Consider the following 20,327-nt stretch of genomic DNA (forward strand, 5'->3'; position numbering starts at 1 on the left):
TCCTCTAGTGCAGAGGTCAGCAAAGTATAGTCTATGGGTCAGATGGGCCCACTACCTATTTATGTAAGTAAAGATCTATTTGACCATGGGCACACTCATTCATGTGCTTATTGTGGCTGCTTTCCCGCTACAATGGCTAAGTAGAATAAGTCTAACACAGGCCATGTGGTCCACAAAGCCTAAAGTGTTTACTGTAAGACCCTTTTTCAGAAAAGGTTTGCTGTCCTCTCTTCTAGCAATTCGTCTTTCAAAAATATAATCCTTTCCTAATGTCTTATAACTCAGATTTTCCTGTGCCAAATTTGCTCAATTTCAAGCAACATGATATTGCTTTTGATTTAGTTTTCCTTGATTCTGTTGAGTTTCCTTTCATTAACTACCTACTAGATACTCATTTAACATACATTAATAACACTTGTGCCAAACCCTATGCTGTGGCAGCATAAGATATCCACTGAGCTCTCCTATCTCTCTGGGTCCACCAAATGGATTTGCCTCAATGCCACACTTTCTTGGCTGTCACTGACCAAGCAAAGCAGGAATACTAAGTCAGGTTCATTCCAGCAAGACACAGGACTCCTCCAGTGGTTGCCTTTGGTCCAGTTCCTCATTAGCCTGGCTGAGCCCTTGAAACTGCTACAATCTAAGACTTCCTATCCAGTCCTCCTGCCTCTCCTCTACCCTGCAGGTGTCAGGCCTAAATCATGGTCTGAAAGTTCTCCCTATCTTCTCCTTCCTTTCCCAGTTCTTCTCTCACATGTCTAAGTGTGTTTTGATCTCTGCCTTTAGACAGATGCCAACTAACATAGCCAACAACAGCATGTATACATAAAACATGTTTACTGCCTTCAAGGGCGCATAGTAGCTGAGGAGGACGGGTGGGTGGAGGAAGAGAAGAACAAATGGATCTTTTTCTATGGTATTTTTCATACATAATAATTTTAATGTTATTATAGTGTCACTTTATGCATTGGAGAATCTGTGTGTGTGTGTGTGTGTCAGTGCTTTGGTGAATAATAAATTCACATCTTTTTAAAAGGTTATGTCTAGAGAAGATATTTCCACCCTGGTTTCGAAACTCCTCAAGAGCTTTATCAGGAGCTGAAGCAGTCAATGCCTTGAGGCCATTCTATTTTGCAGTACATCCAGATTTCTTTGGACAGCACCCCAGAGAAAGGGTAAACATATATTTATTTAACCATTAGTCCACATTTCATAAACTGAAATTTTGCTTTTTTGACTCAATATAATAGAGTTCTATAAATTTGGATTGTGTTGTCATAGTAATAAAGTCAGTGTTTTTAATTACTTTGAAATATACATATTGAAAATTGAAACTGTAACTATTGTTTTATGAAATCTGAGGGAATGGAAAGACATACATTGATCTTTTCCCCCAGTTCCTGCCACCTAGTTCCTAAAACCCTGTGGCTTCCTAAGTGAGAAGAACACTGGAAACATCTCTTGTTCTGTTCTTTGGTCTTTGACCCCATCCCTGACACCTGACTCCTAAAACCCTGGTGAATCCGTAAGTGATAGCAACACCAGGAGCATCTTCTGTTCTAATGTTGTGACCCTGGGCTCCTGGATGGGGGCTGGCCACCAGAAACACCAAAGCATGATTAGAAGCTTGGAATTTTCAGCCCCAACCCTCAACCTCTGAGAGGAGAGAAGGGCTGGAAATAGAGTTAATAACTGATCATGCCTACATGAGGAAGCCTCCATATAATTCTAGTAGTAATGGCATTCAGCCAGCTTCCAGGTGGGCAAACACGTCTACACTGAAGGGTCGTGATCACAAACTCCATGGGGACCAAAGCTCCTGCACTTGGGACACTGTGTCTCTGTTTACCTGGCTAGTTAGTTGCATTCTTTATTGTATCCTTTATAAGGTAAACATAAGTAAGTTTTTCCCTGAGTTCTGTAAGCTGCTCTAGCAAGTTAATAGAATCTAAGGAGGGGGTTGCTGCAAATTACTGGTTGATTAAAAGCACAGGTGGTAACAGGAGTGATTGGCATCTGAAGTGTGTGTATGTGGAAGGGGCAGTGGAGGGAGAGCAGTCTTGGGGAACAGAGCCCTTAACCTGTGGGATCTGACACGGTCTCTGGGCACATAATGTCAGAATTGAGTTAAATTGTAGGACATCCAGCTGGTGTTACAGAAAATTGTTCATTGTGGGGAAAAACATTTGGTGACCAGAAGTATCAGAAGTGAAGTGTTTTGTGTGACTATAAAGGAGGTACACAGGAGATAGGCTGGGTTTTTCCTTTATATGAAAGCAGTCATTTTTTTATGAAGACAATAAAGCTATCATGGGAACTCTTTTTTTTTTAAGATTTTATTTATTTATTCATGAGAGACACAGAGAAAGAGGCAGAGACATAGGCAGAGGGAGAAGCAGGCTCCCTCCAGGGAGCCTGATGTGGGACTCGGGACTCGATCCCAGGAACCTGGGATCATGCCCTGAGCTGAAGGCTCAATGGCTGAGAGCCACCCAGGTATCCCGTGGAGACTCTTTAAAGTATTAGTAATCATGTTTTCTGAGCCAATTTTTAGAATAAAATTTAGTGTTTGAAAGAAAATTTCAGGCTTCTGTTGCATGGTCAATTTTTTTTTTAAGGATAGTTATAAGGAAAGTTTTTCAGTGGGCTAAGTGGTTTTCCCTTCTGTTGCATGCTGCTGGTTCACTTCGCTACAACTTCAGTTATTATGTGCTCAAGGAGTACAAACAGAGATAAAAAGTAACTTAAATAAACTTGGTGAGGAAGGTCAAGATTATTTCATTGGTTCTATTTATCTTCCTTAACATTAATACCTGGTTTAACATGAAAAGGAATTTAGAACTCTAGAAAATTTAGAACATTATTATATAATATTTTTCTACTTGCAGTGGAAAAAAATTAATTTTGCTTCTTTGCTCTAGGAAAATATTCTGATTGTAATATTTGATATATATATTGGCTTTTAAAAGTCAGATCCTTTCTAATAATTAGTAAAATGAATCAACAGAAAAATATCCATTACTTTGGAGATGGATATTTATTTATTTAAAGTTTTTAAACCCAACATGTGTGGAAGAATTATGCCTGGTAGTAGGTGAATGTTTTCCCTCCTCTACCAATGTATTTTTTTTTTTTTTAATTAAACCTTCTATGTGTTCTAAAAAGTGAACTCAGACACAGGTTACTTAAACTCTACATTCCAAAGAAATGTCTGGCTTTGGTGTTGGCCCTTGACTGCCTCCTGGGATATTAGCTCTGAGCCATTAGAATATCCTACCTTATGGGCATCTTTTGTATGTGTGAGGTCTCAAGCCATGCCAGGTTTCTTATGGTAAAAATGTGAGTTTCGGTGAATGCCAGTTTTCATATGTCTGAGGCCCTTTGAGTATACTGGAGACCATTTGAATAAAGTCAGTCACATAGGCACTACATGCCTGCATGAGTGAGCCCAGTAAAATGCTGAACACCAAGGCTTAGATGAGCTTCCTTGGTTGGCAGCACTTCTCATGCTTTGTCATGCATTGTTGGTGGGGAATTAAGGACTAGCTTTATAAATCCCCTGGGAGAGGAGAACTGGAATCTTTCACCTGGCCTCTTCTGGACTCTACCCTACATGCCTTTTACCTTTTCTGATTTTAATCTGTATCCTTTGCTATAATAAATCATAATCATGAGTATAACAGCTTTTCTGAGTTCTATAAATTCTTCTACTAAATTGAAGAGTGGTCATGGAGAGCTCCAACACAGTATACCTGAAATGTAATTGTTCTGGTAAGTTAATAAAACTGAACCTTGAACAATGCAGGGGTTGGGGCACTAACCCCCTACGCATTCAAAAATCTATGTATAACCTTTGACTTCCCAAAAACTTAACTACTAATAGCCTACTATTGACCAGGAGCCTTACCAATAATATATTCAGTTAACACATATTCTGCATGGTATATTTATAATATCCTATATTCTTGCAATAAAATAGCTAGAGAAAAGAAAATGTTACTAAGAAATCATAAGGAAGAGAAAAATACATTTACAGTGCTGTATTTATCCAACAAATCTACTTTTAAGTGGGCCCATGCAGTTCTAACCCATGTTGTTCTGGAGTCAACTGTATTTACATTTACTTTTGAACTCGTATTAGAGTGCCTACCCTGTTTCAAGCCTTGGTTTCTGGGTTTTTATTTGGGGTCAGTCACATAGATGTGGCTTCTTTCTTTTCTTGTTTAGGTGTGGCCTTTCATGAGGCTCTCCCAGATTGCCGTATTGGAGACTGTCAGCCCACCTTCCTTTCCAGCACACTTTGTCCCCCATATCCTGCCATTCTATTGCTATCTTTGTCCCTTTCCTACTGTTGTGCCCAAGATTGCGAATCCGAGAAACCACCAAGGAGCCTACACCGATGCAAAAACATGAGGGTTTATTTACAAGCTCAAGCTTGGGTCCAAGTATACCCGACACAGCGACACAGCAGAGCAGGGAATTGGACCCCGAGGCTAAGAAGCATAGCAGTTTTATAGGGGCCCGTGGCCCTGAGATTGTAACACACACAGAAAGTTGCACAGTCATGTCGGTCCATACGCAGGTGGCCAATTGAATTACATTTTACCCTATATTATCTATTTGAACTGGCCCATCACTCTGGTCAGAATTGGCACGCAGTTTTGGCGGGCACAAGACAGGGTTACATTTTTATGAGCCAATTTCCCGTAAGGGTGTGCTCAATGGCTTGACTAGGGTGGGGCAGTGCCTTAAGCAATAAGCAGGTCATGTGGGGGTAATACAGGAGGTGGCGGGTGTAGCACAAAATGGAGTTAGTCCTGCTCTGCTTGTCCAGGGGTAGGGGATTTTTGTTAAATTTCCTGGGTCCCACACTAACATTCTGTTGCGTCTTTGTCCCCTTCTCTCTCATTTTAAGCATACCATCACCAAAATGCAGTCTGCGAAGGCAGTTCACCCTTTTTGGCACTTCATGTGCAGTCCTGTCTTCTCTGCATTTGTACGGGACACTCTTGTCCCTTTTCTAGAGGAAACAGTCTCAAAGTAAAGCACAGCTATTGTTGTTAATCCTCTTCATTTTAACTCAGTTATAAAATACACAAAACAAGCAGGAGAAAGGCAAGTAAGCGGAAGAGTAGGGGACCTCGTTTCATCTGTTCCCCTGAATTTAGCTAGATAACTATCAAATCATTTTGAACACCTATGAATTAAACCTAAGATGTAAGAAAAGAATTGCTGGGGGATCCCTGGGTGGCTCAGCGGTTTAGCACCTGCCTTTGGCCCAGGGCGTGATCCTGGAGTCCTGGGATCAAGTCCCACGTCGGGCTCCCTATATGGAGCCTGCTTCTGCCTGTGTCTCTGCCCACCCCCCCTGTCAATCTATGAATAAAAATAAAATCTTTAAAAAAAAAAAAAAAAGAATTGCTGGAATTCTGCAAATAGAAAAGTGACCACTTTTTTTGCAAGGTAGGGAGATAGGGTGAAGTGAATCTTACACAGTATATCAGTGATAAATGGTGGGGGGAGGGAGCCGCTAAGCCAGCAACCAGAAAGTGAGATAGCCCTGGAGTGCAAAATCAGAACCTTTAGAAATCTGCTCCAGTGAGAGACGTCCCTGCCTGAAAGGTGCTCAGGTGGTGAAGCAGGACAGAATCCTGGGTGGCACAGGGTAGTCTCAGGATTCACTGGGTCACAGAAAGAACAAGGGTGCCTGAGTGCAAGAGTTCCCAAGCATTGGAGTGGGGAAATCAGTTTGGTCAGAGAGCCTAGAAGTGAGCTTGGTTCACTATAAGCCATGAATCATGGTACAGTCCAGCAACAACTCTGTGTGGGGGTTCTGCAAAGGGCAAAAATGCGATGCCCCTCCACCTTCCCCCCTGGAGGATTAGTGCGGGTGTGCACCACAGGACACTACAGAGTTTGGCACACAAAAAAGTGAAGACTACTTATCCCTGAGGGTTTACTGTGGAGAGAGGACTATGATCTTTCACCTCTGTGGGTGAAGATGGTGCATAGCCATTTTTATTTTCATCCTCTAAAGAGGTTCAGAAAGCCTTCAGGGAACAAAAGCCACATAGAGTAACCAAAAGCAGTTTACACTGAGCCTGGCCCCCTGACAAGGGGCGGTGCTACCCCACCCAGGCAGACACCTGAGAATCAGCATGGAAGTCTCCTCCCCCAGAAGAACACTTGGAAGTATAGAGAACACCAAGTTTATGGAGCACACAGGACTGCAAAACTCCAGCTCTAGGGGAAAATAGTATATAGAATTCACGATTTGTTTCTGTTTAAAATTTTCCTTTTCTTTTTTCCCTTTTCAACCACTTCCTTATTTTATCAGCTCCTTCTTTTTAATTCTTTTTTTAACCTTCATTTTTTTACGCCTACATTGTATAGAGTAGAGATAGAGTCTTCATTTTTGGCTTCCTTTCACTATAATTCAATTATATATATAAAGTTTTGCTTTCTTTACAATTTTGTGATTCAGTGTCTTCTAACAAACAGACCAAAATACACCCAGGACCAACTAGATCACCCTGTTTTGTCCACCTGGGAGATTATATTCTCTCTCCCTCCCCTATATTTTTCTTATTCTTTTCTTCTTTGGTTTCTGACCTCTTTGGATTTGTCTAGTGTGTATTTTGCTTGTGTTATCACTATTTTTTATTTTGTTCTCTTATTCATCCATTTTTCTCTGGGCAAAATGACTAGAAGGAGGAATTCAGAGCAAAGAACCACTCTTTGCTAATATGTGGTAATACTCTCTGCCACATATATAATCAATATGGTTATAAGCAAAATGTCAGAGCTGGAATTCAGGATAATGATTATAAAGTTACTTATTGGGCTTGAAAAAGGCATAAAAGACACTAGAGAATCTCTTAGTGTAGAAATAAAATCTAATGAAGCCAAATTAAAAATGATTTAACTGAGCTGCAATCTAAATTGGATGCTCTAACAGCTAGGGTAAATGAGGAAGAAGAGAGTCGGTGACATAAAGACAAGTTGATGGAAAGGAAAGAAGCTAAGAAAAGAGACAAAATCAACATGGACCATGAGGAGAGGCTTGGAGAAATCAGTGATACTATAAAACAAAACAATATTAGAATTATTGTAGTCTCTGAGGAAGAAGAGAGAGGGCCAGAAGGCATATGTGACCAAATCATAGCTGAGAACTTCCCTAATCTGGAGAGGAAACAGGTGTTCAAGTCCAAGAGATAGAGAGGACCCCTTTCAAAATGAAGGTAGGTCAACACCCAGACATATGTTAGTGATGCTTGCAAATTTCAGAGATAAAGAGAAAATCCTGAAAGCAGCTCAAGACGAGAGGTTCCTAATCTACAGAAGTAGAAACATTAGGCTGCCAGAAGACATATCCACAGAGACCCTGGCAGGCCAGAAAGGACCTGCATGATACATTCAGGATACTAAATGAGAAAAATATGCAATGAAGAATACTTTACCCAGCAGGGCTGTCATGCAGAATGGAAGGAGAGATAAAGAGCTTCCAGAACAAACAGAAAATAAAAGAATTTGTGATCACTAAACCAGCCCTGCAAGAAATATTAAAGCAAATTTTAAGAATGTATCATGAGCAACTGTATGCCAGCGAATTAGGCAATCTGGAAGAATTGGGTGCATTCCTGGAAAGTTATAAACTACCAAACTGAAACAGGAAGAAGTAGAAAACCTGAACAGACCAATAACCAGCAAGGAAACTGAAGCAGTCATCAAAAAACTCCGAATAAGCAAGTGTCTAGGGTCACATGGCTTCCCAGAGAAATTCTAGCAAATATTTAAAGAAGAATTAATACCTGTTCTACTGAAAGATCTATACTCTTAAAAACTACAGAACACTATGAAAGAAATTGAGGAAGACACAAAGAAGTGGAAAACATTCCATGCTCATGGATTGGAAGAATAAATATTGTGAAAATGTGTATGCTACACAGAGCGATCTACATATCCAATACAATCCCTATAAAATACCATCAACATTTTTCACAGAGATGAAACAAATAATCATAAAATTTGTATGGAACAAGAAAAGACCTCAAATAGCAGAGGAATGTTGAAAAAGAAAACCAAAGCTGGGGGCATCACAATGCCTGACTTTAAGCCATATTATAGAGCTGTGATCATCAAGACAGTAGGAGTATGATACGGGCACAAAAAAGCATAGATCAATGGAATAGAATAGAGAACCCAGAAATGGGCTCTCAACTCTATGGTCAATAACCCTTAGAACAGGAAAGAATACCAACTGGAAAAAAGACAGTCACTTCAACAAATGGTGCTAGAAAAATTGGACAGCCACATGTAAGAGAATGAAATTGGAACACTTCTTGCTGGACCAGGGGCAACCTCTTCGACCTAGACAAATCTCCAAAGGCAAGGGAAATAAAAGCAAAAATGAACTATTGGGACTTCATCAAGATTAAAAGCTTCTGCTGCATGGCATGGTGTACCCTGCCGTGGACAGGAAATGGGCACGGGAAACGGGCACAGTCGGAAAGGGGGCCGCCCCGTCACCCATCTTGAAACGCAGGTTCGTGGGGAACCCAGTGCTAAACCATTCGTAGATGACCTGCTTCTGGGTCGGAATTTCGTCCGTAGCGAAGTAGCTCCCTCGCTGCGATCTATTGAAAGTCAGCCCTCCATACAAGGGTTTGTAAAACAAACAAACAACAAAGAACTTATCAAACTTAACACACACACACACACACACACACACACAAAATAATAATAATCCAGTCAAGAAATGGGCAGAAGACATGAACAGACATTTCTCCAAACAAATGGCCAATGGACATATGAAAAAATGTTCCACATCACTTGATATCAGGGAAATATAAATCAAAACCGCAATGAGACACCACCCCACACCAGTCAGAATGGCTAAAATTAACAAGACAGGAAACAACAAATGTTGGAGAGGATGTGGAGAAAGGGGAACCTTCTTACACTGTTGGTGGGAATGTGAACTGATATAACCACTCTGGAAAACTGTGTGGAGGTTCCTCAAAGTTAAAAATAGAGATACCCTATGATCCAGCAATTGCACTACTGGGGATTTACCCCAAAAATACAAGTGTAGTGATCTGCAGGAGCACCTGCCCCCCATGTTCATAGGAGCAATGTCCACAATAACTAAATGATGGAAAGACTTAAGATGTTCATTGACAGATGAATGGATAAAGAAGATGTGGTCTATATACACGGTGTAATATTACTGTATTAGCCATCAGAAAGGATGAATACCCACTATTTACATTGACATGGATGGAACTGATGGTATTATGCTGAGTGAAATAAATCAATCAGAGAAAGACAATTATTATATGATTTCACTCATATGTGGAATATAAGAAACAACACAGAGGAACATAAGAGAAGGGAGGGAAAGTCATCAAAGTGGGAGAAAAAAACCATGAGACTCCTAACTATAGGAAACAAGCTGAGGATTACTGGAGGGGGGATAGGTGGGAAGATAGGATGATTTGGTAATGGGCACATGAATTGATGAGCACTTGGTGTTATTTACAAATGATAAAATTATTGAATACTGCACCTGAAACTTATGATGTTGGCTACTCATATATTTGCTAATTGAATATAAGAAAATAAAATACACAAAACATTTCTAGGTTTCAAAAATTAAAACTAAATACAAAGTTTATTTAGAAGTCTAACTCCTCCTGTCCCCATTGCTTTACCCCATTCCTGTAACTTCCTGTAGATAACCATTTTTATTCATTTCTGGGTTGTTCTGCCTATTTCTTTTTTGCAAAAATAGGAACTTGTAGCAAAACATAATTATGAAGATTTAGTCTTAACACTAGCAGGAAATGTACATCAGCTGCCCGCTGAATTCTAGTAGCTAAGAACAGCATACTATAATCATTTAACAGACAAACAAAAATAAACTGATTGTTCCTAATTTCAAGTCACACAATGTGTTTGAGAAGAAACCTAAAATGATAGGAAACATGGTTACTATTTATGCCCTTTTGTAGAGCTATTCTTTCATGAAAGGGCATTTCTTTCTTTCACTTAACAACCTTGAAAATAACTCCATGTCAATTCCTAGACACCTACACCACATTCTCTATTTGGTTGTATAGTATTCTATTGAATGAATGTACCATAATTCAACCAGTCACTGGACAGTCACTTTAAGAGCCTATATATAGAGAGAAATAACTTGCAAATATTTTCTCCCAGTAGCTTATTTGCCTGTGAACTGCTTAGTGTGTGTGTGTGGTGGGAAGAGGGGTTGTGTGCTTTTTTTTTGAGTTTTTAATTTTTTTATGTAAGTGGATTTATCGATGTATTGTCAATCATATATTAGAGATATTTAGTCATAGTTAGGCTTTTTCCACACCAAAATTATAATGGAGTCAACCATGTTTTCTTCTAGTACTTATACAGTTAACATTTTTTCACATGGTAACCTTAGTTTTGTTTCGTGTTGTAAGATGTGGATCCAATTTTATTCTTCACCAAAGAGCTACGAAATCCCAACATATTTAATACTAAATTGTTTAATACCCTCATTAATGTGTTTAAAGGTCAGGATATAATTTCTGTTTTCTTGTTCTGTTTTGTGTGTAAATGCCCCTTGATTTTTTTTTCAGGAAGTAAATGAAAATTCTCTTAAGAGATTAAGTGTCTACTTAGAAAACCTCCAGAAACCAGGCTTCAAGTCTTTGAAACCAACTCAGCTTACATTTTATGTAAGAGAAACAGAGCAGAATTCCTCTGAAGGCCAGGAACCTTTTAGCACATCTGGTATGTTTTCTTATTTCTAGTGTTTCCCTTGTGAGCTTTGTGATAAATCTGTTCACTAAGTCTGCTGTTGCCAGGGTACCTTTGGATTGAAGCCTTGTTTGTTAAAAAAAAAAAAAAAAAAAAAAAAAAAGTAATGTCATTTAATTAATTGCTTTCCTAGAATTAGCTTCTATTCTGGCTACCTGTGTTTGAATAAGCCATTTTTTTGTGTGTTTAAACTCTTGTCTGTAAAACTGAAATGTTCTTAGTTGTCCACTTCCTATTTCATGTTTTAAGTGTTAACCATGTATGTAACAATTTACATTTTTAAGAAGTACAGCCTATATTCCCTTATTTAGTTATCAAAATACCATGTGAAATAGGTAGTATTTGCCAAGTAAATTAGTAATGTGCAGGGATTTTGCCAGGACTACAGAGATGGAATGTGGATCTTAAACCCAAGTCTTTCAACTCCAGCTGTAGGCTCTTTTTATTTTTATTTTTTTAAGATTTTTTTATTTATTCATGAGACACAGAGAGAGAGAGGCAGAGACACAGGCAGAGGGAGAAGCAGGCTCCATGCAGGGAGGCTGATGTGGGATTCGATCCCGGGACTTGAGGATCATGCCCTGGGCTGAAGGCAGGCACTAAACTGCTGAGCCACCCAGGGATCCCTGTAGGCTCTTTTTAATCAGTCTTAATAGGTAGCCTTTTTGACCCTTTGTTACTGCTTTACCCCTGATCCAGAATTACTTAAAGTTAAAGGCAAATACAGGTCTATCAACTCTCTAAATATCTAAATAAAAGGATCATTCAGCTTTCTGTGAAATAAGGCTAAAACAGAAAATGCAGTATAATCTTTTTAAAAGATTTTATTTATTCATGAGAGACACAAAGGGAAAGGCTTTTCTCCCTCTATGTAGAGGGAGAAGCAGACTCCCTGCGGGGAATCCAGTGTGGGACTCCATCCAAGGACCCTGGGATCATGACCTGAGCTGAAGGCAGATTCTTAACCCACTGGGCTACCAAGGTGCCCCGCACTATTATTTTTTTGAAACAAACTGTTAGACAACTCAGAATCTGATAGGTTTTTGGGACCTAGAATCTATTTCTAGCTCTTCCAGTGACTGGCTATGTGACCTTAACTTCTGGTTCTTCATTATTAAAATGAAAGAGGTGAAGTACTGTGTTAAAGTTCTAAAGCCCTCACAGTAAAGACCCCCTGCCTCATACCTAGGCCTCTCAAGGTTCTCATGTGCTTGCATGGGGTGAAGAGGAGCTTAATCTAAAAAGTGCTGAAACAGGATCTTTCTGTTGAAAACAACTTCGTACCCAGTCTCTGCAGGGATGAGCATTTAATAATACATTTTCTCTTTGTTTTCTTACTCTCTCATGTTTGAATGTGAGAGATCAGGAATCAGAAATTCTTTTCCTTGAGTGTTTCTCCATCTACCTCTGATTGGAAGTTTTATTAAAAATAGACACTATTCTTCATTATCCAAAGACAAAAAGTCAACTCATAGTCCTATTGTGAAGGAACCCGCTCTATTGAATAATGCTTAAATGATAGTAGTAATAACAACAATTATATTTATCACTCTAATTGACAAAATTATATTTAAAATTGTAAGTAATCATAAATGTGCTGTTCTTAAGCAGCTGAGATATATTTCTGCTAGTCCAAGACCAAATATTCACAAATACTCTTCAATAGATACACAGTCAAGATTAGGCTAGGAATTGAAAAACATCATATACTTAGGTATAGTGGTGTACTTAGATTTCATGATTTCTCCATGACAGATGGAATGTATGAAGGCAAATTATATCCTTTACAGTTTTTTTAAAGATTTTATTTATTTATTCATGAGAGACACAGAAAGAGAGGCAGAGACACAGGCAGAGGGAGAAGCAGGCTCCATGCAGGGAGGCTGATGTGGGACTCGATCCCGGGACTCTAGGATCACGCCCTGGGCTGAAGGCAGGTGCTAAACCACTGAGCCACCCAGGGATCCCCTCCTTTACAGTTTTTAAAACAAGAATATTATCACTATTTTTATTTGGTTGTGTTTCGAAGAGTCAGGCTCATTTATAGTATCTACAATTGCCACTTTCATGACCACCATCTACTGGGTTTGTCTTGAATGCTGACTACATGTGGAATTAAAGAATAAACCAGGTCTGTTTGTCAGGGAAGGAGCAAACAGAGGGAAACTCAGAAACTTAGGAGATTTCATGCAGCAGGTTAGGGGTAGAGCTGTTACTAGAACTAATGTCTCCTTATTCCTAGTCTAATGTAATTTATATATACTACATTATCAATTCTTCTTTTAAAATATTGTTAGTCATCATTTTTGCCTTTACCTTTATGACAGAGGTTGGCACTCTGACTTAAATACTTATTTAAAACATTTTTAGGTCTTTAACCTTTTTATCTGATTATAAAATTAAGATAATTGATAATTAACATGGTAATCAGGTAAAATGTTTAGTACTGATTTTCATTCCTGAAATTCAAGATCTAAATCACTTCTACAAAAATAAAAAATAAAAATAAATAAATCACTTCTACAGCTCTACTCTTTTTGGTACCCTGTGAGGAAATAAATTTCCTTAAAACAAGTAGAAAATTCACTAGGAGTTTTCTATGAGTTAATGCTAGAACAAGTAGTTGTAGGCATCTGTGACTGAGTAAAGACAGAAGTCCTCTACTTTCATTAATGGTAAACTTTGAGCCATTCATTAAACAAAAATAGATTACAGAAAAAAAAATTAGAAATGGGAGATAATATAAGCAAAAATGACAAAAAGATAATGTTAATGTATGAAGATCTCTTAGAAACCAAAAGGAAAACAGAGTAGCTCCCTTACAAAAATGGGTAAAGACAATGACTAGACAGCTCAGGAAATAATATACACAAATAGCTAACAAACATTAAAATGTTTGGCTTCAGTAGTCAAGTCCAAACTAAACTAATTAGGTACTGTTTTCCAATAAAGCATATGTGCAATTTGGTATGGCATTCCTTAGCCCTTACATTGGGTTAAATAATTAATAGAGCTGATAAGATAGAAACAGATTTGTTCCTTGACTGAGCTCTTCCTAACCTCAAACACAGGAATTCTTTCACCAACTAGAATAGCTCTCCTGCCAGTATTTCTCACTTTATCATCAAATGAGTCAACAAATTCAACTAAAAAAACTTTGTTTGCATGTTCTAGATTCCTTAAGTCTGTGTGGCAAACATAGTATGTTATCTCTTGAGAATGATTCAAATTGTAGTATCTGATCATCAGTCGTAAAGACAAGAAAATACATTTCAGCCTTGTATGTAAAGCGATAAATTAAAAACTTTCATGTTCATCAGTTTCAGAAGTGTCAAATAACTTAAGTGTCAAATAAATTATGCTACCTTCGTTATATGGACCGGGATATATAGCTGCTATAAAGAGTGGATTGATCTATACACACAGACATGAAAGAGTCACCAAGTTTAATAACAAAAGAAAGTTCAAAGTAATATGTCTACAATGATAGTATTTATATATTAAAAGGAAACGATTTGGGGCAGCCCGGGTGGCTCAGCGGTTTAGTGCCGGCTTCAGCCCAGGGCCTGATCCTGGAGACCCAGGATCGAGTCCTACATCGGGCTTCCTGCATGGAGCCTGCTTCTCCCTCTGCCCATGTCTCTGCCTCTGTCTCTCTCTCTCTCTGTCTCTCATAAATAAATAAATAAATAAATAAATAAATAAATAAATAAATAAATAAATAAAAAAGAAAGAAAAGGAAAGGAAATAATTCAAACTGTAGATGTGTGTTTGTGTAAACAAATAGGGGTATATATCCTATGTAATATACATACATAAGCACAAAGAAAAGGTCTAGAGCAGTTCTATGAGAAAGTTCCAAGTTCCAAGAGAACTTTCTGTGATGATATAAATGTTCTGTATTTGCACTAATACAGCAGGCACAAGCCCCATGTGACTGTTCAGCACTTGAAATGTTAGTGTGACCAGGAACTGAATTTTAATTTTGTTTAATTTTAATTAATCTAATTATAAACCACCACATAGGACTAGTAGCTACCATATGAGACAGTGCAGGTCAAAAAGCATAGGTATCATCTTACTGTTAATGATGGTTATATCTAGTAAAGATGTGAGGTTGTATGCTGGTTAACAGAAGATTTTTATTTTTACTATATGTATCTCTAATTTCACAGTGAGGATATACTTCTATAATAATGGTATAATTTTCAAAACCAAGAAGAAAGAGTCAGCATTCTGTTCTGGAGAAAATACTGGGCTTGGAGTCAACTCAGACTTAAGCCCTTGCTCTGCATTCTTCCTAATCTCCTTGAGCCAGATTTCTTCATATTTGCAGAGATAAGAATCACAAAGTTGATGGGGGTGTTGAGAAGCTACATAAATTCAGCTAGAACCAAGCCTAACACCCAGTAATGAAGAGAAAAAAGAGAGAGAACTCTAGACCTCCTGTTGAGGATGTAACAAGTTAGATTACTAACCTTAGCCCACTGACTACTCAAAATCAAAATCAGATTGTGAAGTGTTAACTTTTAAACAGGGAATTTCACATCACTTCCAAAAATATTGAGTTACCTAGTAGGTAATATCCTGTAATCATAGAGAAAATTTGAGATGGATTTCTGTCACCCCTGAGACTAGACTGTCTGGCTGCTCCATCTGAACCACTATCACAGTACAACCTCCCCGTGCCCCTCTTTTCCCCTCTTTGTCTTAGTGCTAGATACCATCTTTCATGGACACTCGCTCATAGGAGAGCTTTTCCATCTCTTAGACTGAAGAGACCAAATTTATGGGCAGCATTGAAAATATTCTGAACCCCCCGACCCTTGGGCTGAAATGTATTTGGTCTCTAGTGCCAAACTAGAAAGGGAACTGACTGAGGAATTCATGAAGGTAAAGATACTGTGGTATGGTTTTGGAGAACAGAAGTAGTTTTCCATTTACAGATTATTTGCCAGTTGGATAGATTTTAATCAGTAATCAAATGTTTTAAAAGATTTTGATTTTACTTATGTTGCATGAAAAATTATTTTGAATAAAGCAAATAATCATCTGTATTAATTGTTTGGGGGAATTATATTCTCTAGGATTTCGAGCAGTCAAATTTACTTTGCACACCAGAGATCTGCTAAGCACAGTATTATATATTCTCAACTCCTGCAGTTTATCTGTTGAACATATCCAAAGCTTGAATAATAATGTGCACTCCCAGCCTCTCAAGGAGGCTAAAAGGATGTCTGACAGGCCCATCAAGTGGGACAAATCTTATTACTACTTTACTGGATTCAAGGACCCTCATGAAGACCTCGAACAAGTCTCAAGAATGGAAACAACCCTAACGTATGTAAAAAAGTTCTTATTTAACTAAGTTTGTTTGTGGTTCATATTTAAAATTAAAGTCTAATTTTCCAGGAAATGTACTTCTATCAATATAGTTAATCCAGTAACCATTATGAAAAAGATATTTCATGTTTCTTAAAGTTGCCAGAATACTTCTAGCTGTATTTAATTTGTGCTCTTTTGATACCAAACACATGCAGGAGACTTATAATTTTTAAAAATTCTGTAAATGGAGAAAGGATATACCTAAGACTATTAAAAAATTAGGCTTCTTCATGTGTTAAGCATTTCTGATTTCTTCAGATAGTTCACTAGTAATGTTCTTTAGTGTAATAATCCATACATGATAAAAATGCATGGAGACAACATTTTAAAATATCATCTAAGGGGTTATAAAGTATAAACTGTCAGCTATAAAATAAACTAGTCCTAGTGATGTAATGGACAGTCTGGGGATTGTGGTTAATAATAGTGTATTTTGTACTTGAAAGTTGGTGGGAGAATAGATCTTCACAGTTTTCATCACAAGAAAAAAAAATTTATATCTATGTATAGTGATGGCTGTTAACAGGATGTACTATGGTGATCATTTTGTAGTATATATCAATAACAAATCATGTTATGTACATGAAACTAATGTTATATGTCAATTATGTCTAAATTTCTAAAAATATCATTTGGAATCTCTTGAGAAAGAATAATTTTTACTTATAAAATCCATGTATGAAATATTTCTCTTTCATTTGTCTTGTTTGTAAAGTCATCATTAATGTTTTTTTGAGTAAGTCCTTTTTGGACTTCGTATTCTGTTCCTTTGGTTGTTTCTTGAGAGTCCATGGCTCACCAGAAGATTCTCACTTATTACAACATGGTAAATTATCCTTCATTCTTTACTGGCAGAGCATTTGCTTTGTAGATTACCTATACTAATTTAGGAATCCCTGCCCTTGTTGTCTAGCCAGATCCCAAATAAAGCTGTAGCAGAGTCTAGCACAGAAAGAGAGGCAGTTATCTCTCTGAAGGCATGGGTATACATGCCTGTGTTGATGATCTATCTCTGATCTATTTGTGTAACTAGTGGGTAGATCACCTCCCAAAATATGTGGATTTTAGTTCGAATTTTCTTTGTAAACTAAAACAAAATAAAAATGTGACTTTGGAAGATGGCGGAAGAGTAGGGGTCCTCAACTCACCTGGCCCCACAAACTTACCTAGATAACTTTCAAAACATCCTGAACACCTATGAATTCAACCTAAGATTTAAAGAGAGAACAGGGATCCCTGGGTGGCGCAGCGGTTTGGCGCCTGCCTTTGGCCCAGGGCGCTATCCTGGAGATCCGGGATCGAATCCCACATCGGGCTCCCGGTGCATGGAGCCTGCTTCTCCCTCTGCCTGTGTCTCTGCCTCTCTCTCTCTCTCTCTCTCTCTCTCTCTGTGTGTGACTATCATAAAAAAAATAAAAAAATAATAAAGAGAGAACAGCTGGAATGCTACAGAGAGAAAAGTTATTGCTTTTAACAAGGTAGGAAGACCAAAAATGAAAATAATAAAGAATAAAGTGGGGGAGGGGAACTGCGACTAGCAGGGCTAAGGTGGAGTGGCAAGAGACTCCAGGGCAGGAAAGCCAGCCCCGGAGAAGCAGGAACTTTAAAAATCCGCACCGGAGTTTTACCTGATGGAAAAATGCTTAGCAGGGAAATTGGGCAAAATTCCAGGAGGGGCAGTGAAGCCTCAAGATTTCTGGAGTCACTATAAGAGGAGGGTCGCCCAGAGGGAAGGCTCACCGTAAACCGCGGGCCAATATTGGTAAAGGGCTGGAGCTCCGCAGGGCATTTGGGAGAACCCAGGTGGCTAGGTGGCCAGCTCTAGAGCTCCCTTTACCCTAGAGCCTGGCAATGGAAGGAGGTGGCTGCACCCTGTTCCCTTCAGGAGAAGCGGCCCCCCGGGAGTGCAGGTCAAGCCACACAGGGACCTGGATCCCAGGATGCTCAAGAGAACAAAGCTGGCAATCCTGCATTTCCCCTGGGACAGGAGGAAGCAAGGAGGGCACAGGACAGTGAGAACTCTCCTACCGCTGAGTGCCCCCAAGCTGTGGAGATCAGTGCACCTGCGCCTGCCCCCCAGGAGCATCTAGGCCAGTGTGGACTGGGAGCTGTGGTTAGCTACTCACAGGGAGCTCGACTCCAGAGCTGGAGACCTGACCTCCGCCATCATTGTTGTTCCTCTTTGTTTCACTTTGTGCCTGGGAGAGGCAGGGCCTCTAGGGAACAAAGGCCTTACTGGATAAACAGCTCACACTGAGCCGGGCACCCGGCACGGGGCGGGGCATCTCCCCCAGGTGCACACACCTGAGAATCAGTGCAGCAGGCCCCTCCCCCAGAAGACCATCTGGAAGAACAAGGGAAGAGCAAGTTTATTGACCAAGCAGCACCGGAAAGCTGAGAGAAAATGATATATAGAACTAGAAAGTCCTTTTTTTTTTTCCTTTTTCCATTACAACTCATTTTTATATCAGACTAAAAATCTCCAATATTTTTTCTCTTTTCCCACCTTAACTACAATATTTTACGAGCTCTTCATTTTTAAGTATTTTCTTTTTTAACTTTCATATTTCTACAATTACATGTCTTAGATATATTTTTCACTTCTGGATTCCCTTCAATGTATTCAATTTAATTATGGTAGATATACAATATATGAGTATTTGTTTTTTGTTTTTTCTGCCTTGTTTTGTTTTACAATGGTGGAAGTTAGTATTATCTTCTAAGACACGACCAGTATACACTCAGAACCATGTGGAGCACTGTGTTGGTCCATTCTGTGAGATTATATTCTCTCTTCCTTCCCATTCTGCCCCCCTCTTTTATCTTGTTTGTTTTTGTGGTCAATGTTGGGGCTTTCTATAAGTATTGCTGGTTTATATAAATTTGGGATTGAGGATCTTCTAACATACAGAACAAAATACACTCAGAACCAAGAGGTTCACCCTCTAGGACCCCTCAGGTAGATTATATTCTCTCTCCACTACCATTTACTCACTACCACCATCCCCCCATTTTAATTTTCTTTCTTTTTCCTCTTTACTTTGTTTTTTTGCTTTGTCTTTTTTCTTCTTTGTTTGTGGTTTTTGGCTTTTTACTTTTACTGCCTTGTTTTAAAATTTATTTTTCACCGTAGTGTTCCTTTTTTATTTTGTTGTTCTGTTCTTTTTCTTTTATTTTCTAGTTTCTTATCTCTTCAGAATAATGTAGGGTGTGTTTTACTTAGGTTGTGGTTCATATTTTTGACTCAGCCTGCTCATAGAGCCACTCTGTACTGGACAAAATGACTAGAAGGAAGAATTCACCACAAAAGAAAGAACCAGAAACAATACTCTCTGCCACAAAGTTGCAGATTTTGGATTTCAATATGACGTAATTCAATTCAGAAGTACAATTATAAACCCACTGGTGGCTCTGGAAAAAAGCATAAAGGACTCTAGAAACTTCCCTACTGTACAATTGAGATCTAATCAGGCCAAAATTAAAAATAGATTAACCTAGATGCAATCCAAACTGGATGCTATAACTGCTAGGATTAATGAAGTGGAAGAGAGTGAGTGGCATAGAAGACAAGTTGATGGAATGAAAGGAAGCTGGGGTAAAAAGAGAAAAACAACTAAGAGCCCACGAGGAAAGGCTGAAGGAAATAAATAATGGCTTGAGAAGGAAGAATATACATCTAATTGGGATTCCAGAAGAGGCTGAGAGAGAGACAGGATCACAAATTATATTTGAACAAATCATAGCTGAGAACTTCCCTAATCTGGGGAAGGAAACAGGCAATCTGATCCAAGAGATAGAAAGATCCCCCCCAAAAAAATCAATAAAAACCATTCAACACCTAGATATTTAATAGTGAAATTTTCAAATTTCAAAGAGAAAAAGAAAATTCTTAAAGCAGCTCCAGACAAGAGATTCTTAACTTATATGGGGAGAAATATCAGAATAACAGCAGACCTCTCCACAGAGACCTGCCAGGTCAGAAGGGCTGGCATGATATATACAGGGTACTAAATGAGAAGGACATGCAGCCAAGAATACCTTATCCAGCAAGGCCCTCATTCAGAATAGAAGGAGAGATAAAGAGCTCCCAGGAGAGGTGGAAACTGAAAGAATATGTGACCACC

At 38.7% G+C, this 20,327-nt stretch overlaps 1 protein-coding gene and 1 long non-coding RNA gene across 5 annotated transcripts in view; one reads left to right on the forward strand and one right to left on the reverse strand.

Moving 5' to 3' along the window:
• Positions 1-18,506, reverse strand: part of LOC144294209 (uncharacterized) — a 54,992-nt gene extending 36,486 nt beyond the window's left edge. Inside the window, exon 1 of the long non-coding RNA XR_013361673.1 lies at positions 18,330-18,506. This is a non-coding gene — a long non-coding RNA (uncharacterized LOC144294209). The remainder of the gene's footprint in view (positions 1-18,329) is intronic.
• Positions 1-20,327, forward strand: part of TCAIM (T cell activation inhibitor, mitochondrial) — a 53,754-nt gene that overhangs the window by 14,072 nt on the left and 19,355 nt on the right. For all 4 annotated transcript variants that reach the window (XM_077866004.1, XM_077866002.1, XM_077866003.1 and 1 more), the window contains exons 3-5: positions 1,040-1,178; positions 10,638-10,791; positions 15,906-16,158. In XM_077866004.1, coding sequence (XP_077722130.1) covers positions 1,040-1,178; positions 10,638-10,791; positions 15,906-16,158 — 546 coding nt within the window. The remainder of the gene's footprint in view (positions 1-1,039; positions 1,179-10,637; positions 10,792-15,905; positions 16,159-20,327) is intronic.

The sequence above is a fragment of the Canis aureus genome, chromosome 22 (genome assembly GCF_053574225.1).
Source record: "Canis aureus isolate CA01 chromosome 22, VMU_Caureus_v.1.0, whole genome shotgun sequence".
Classification (NCBI taxonomy): Eukaryota; Metazoa; Chordata; class Mammalia; order Carnivora; family Canidae; genus Canis; species Canis aureus.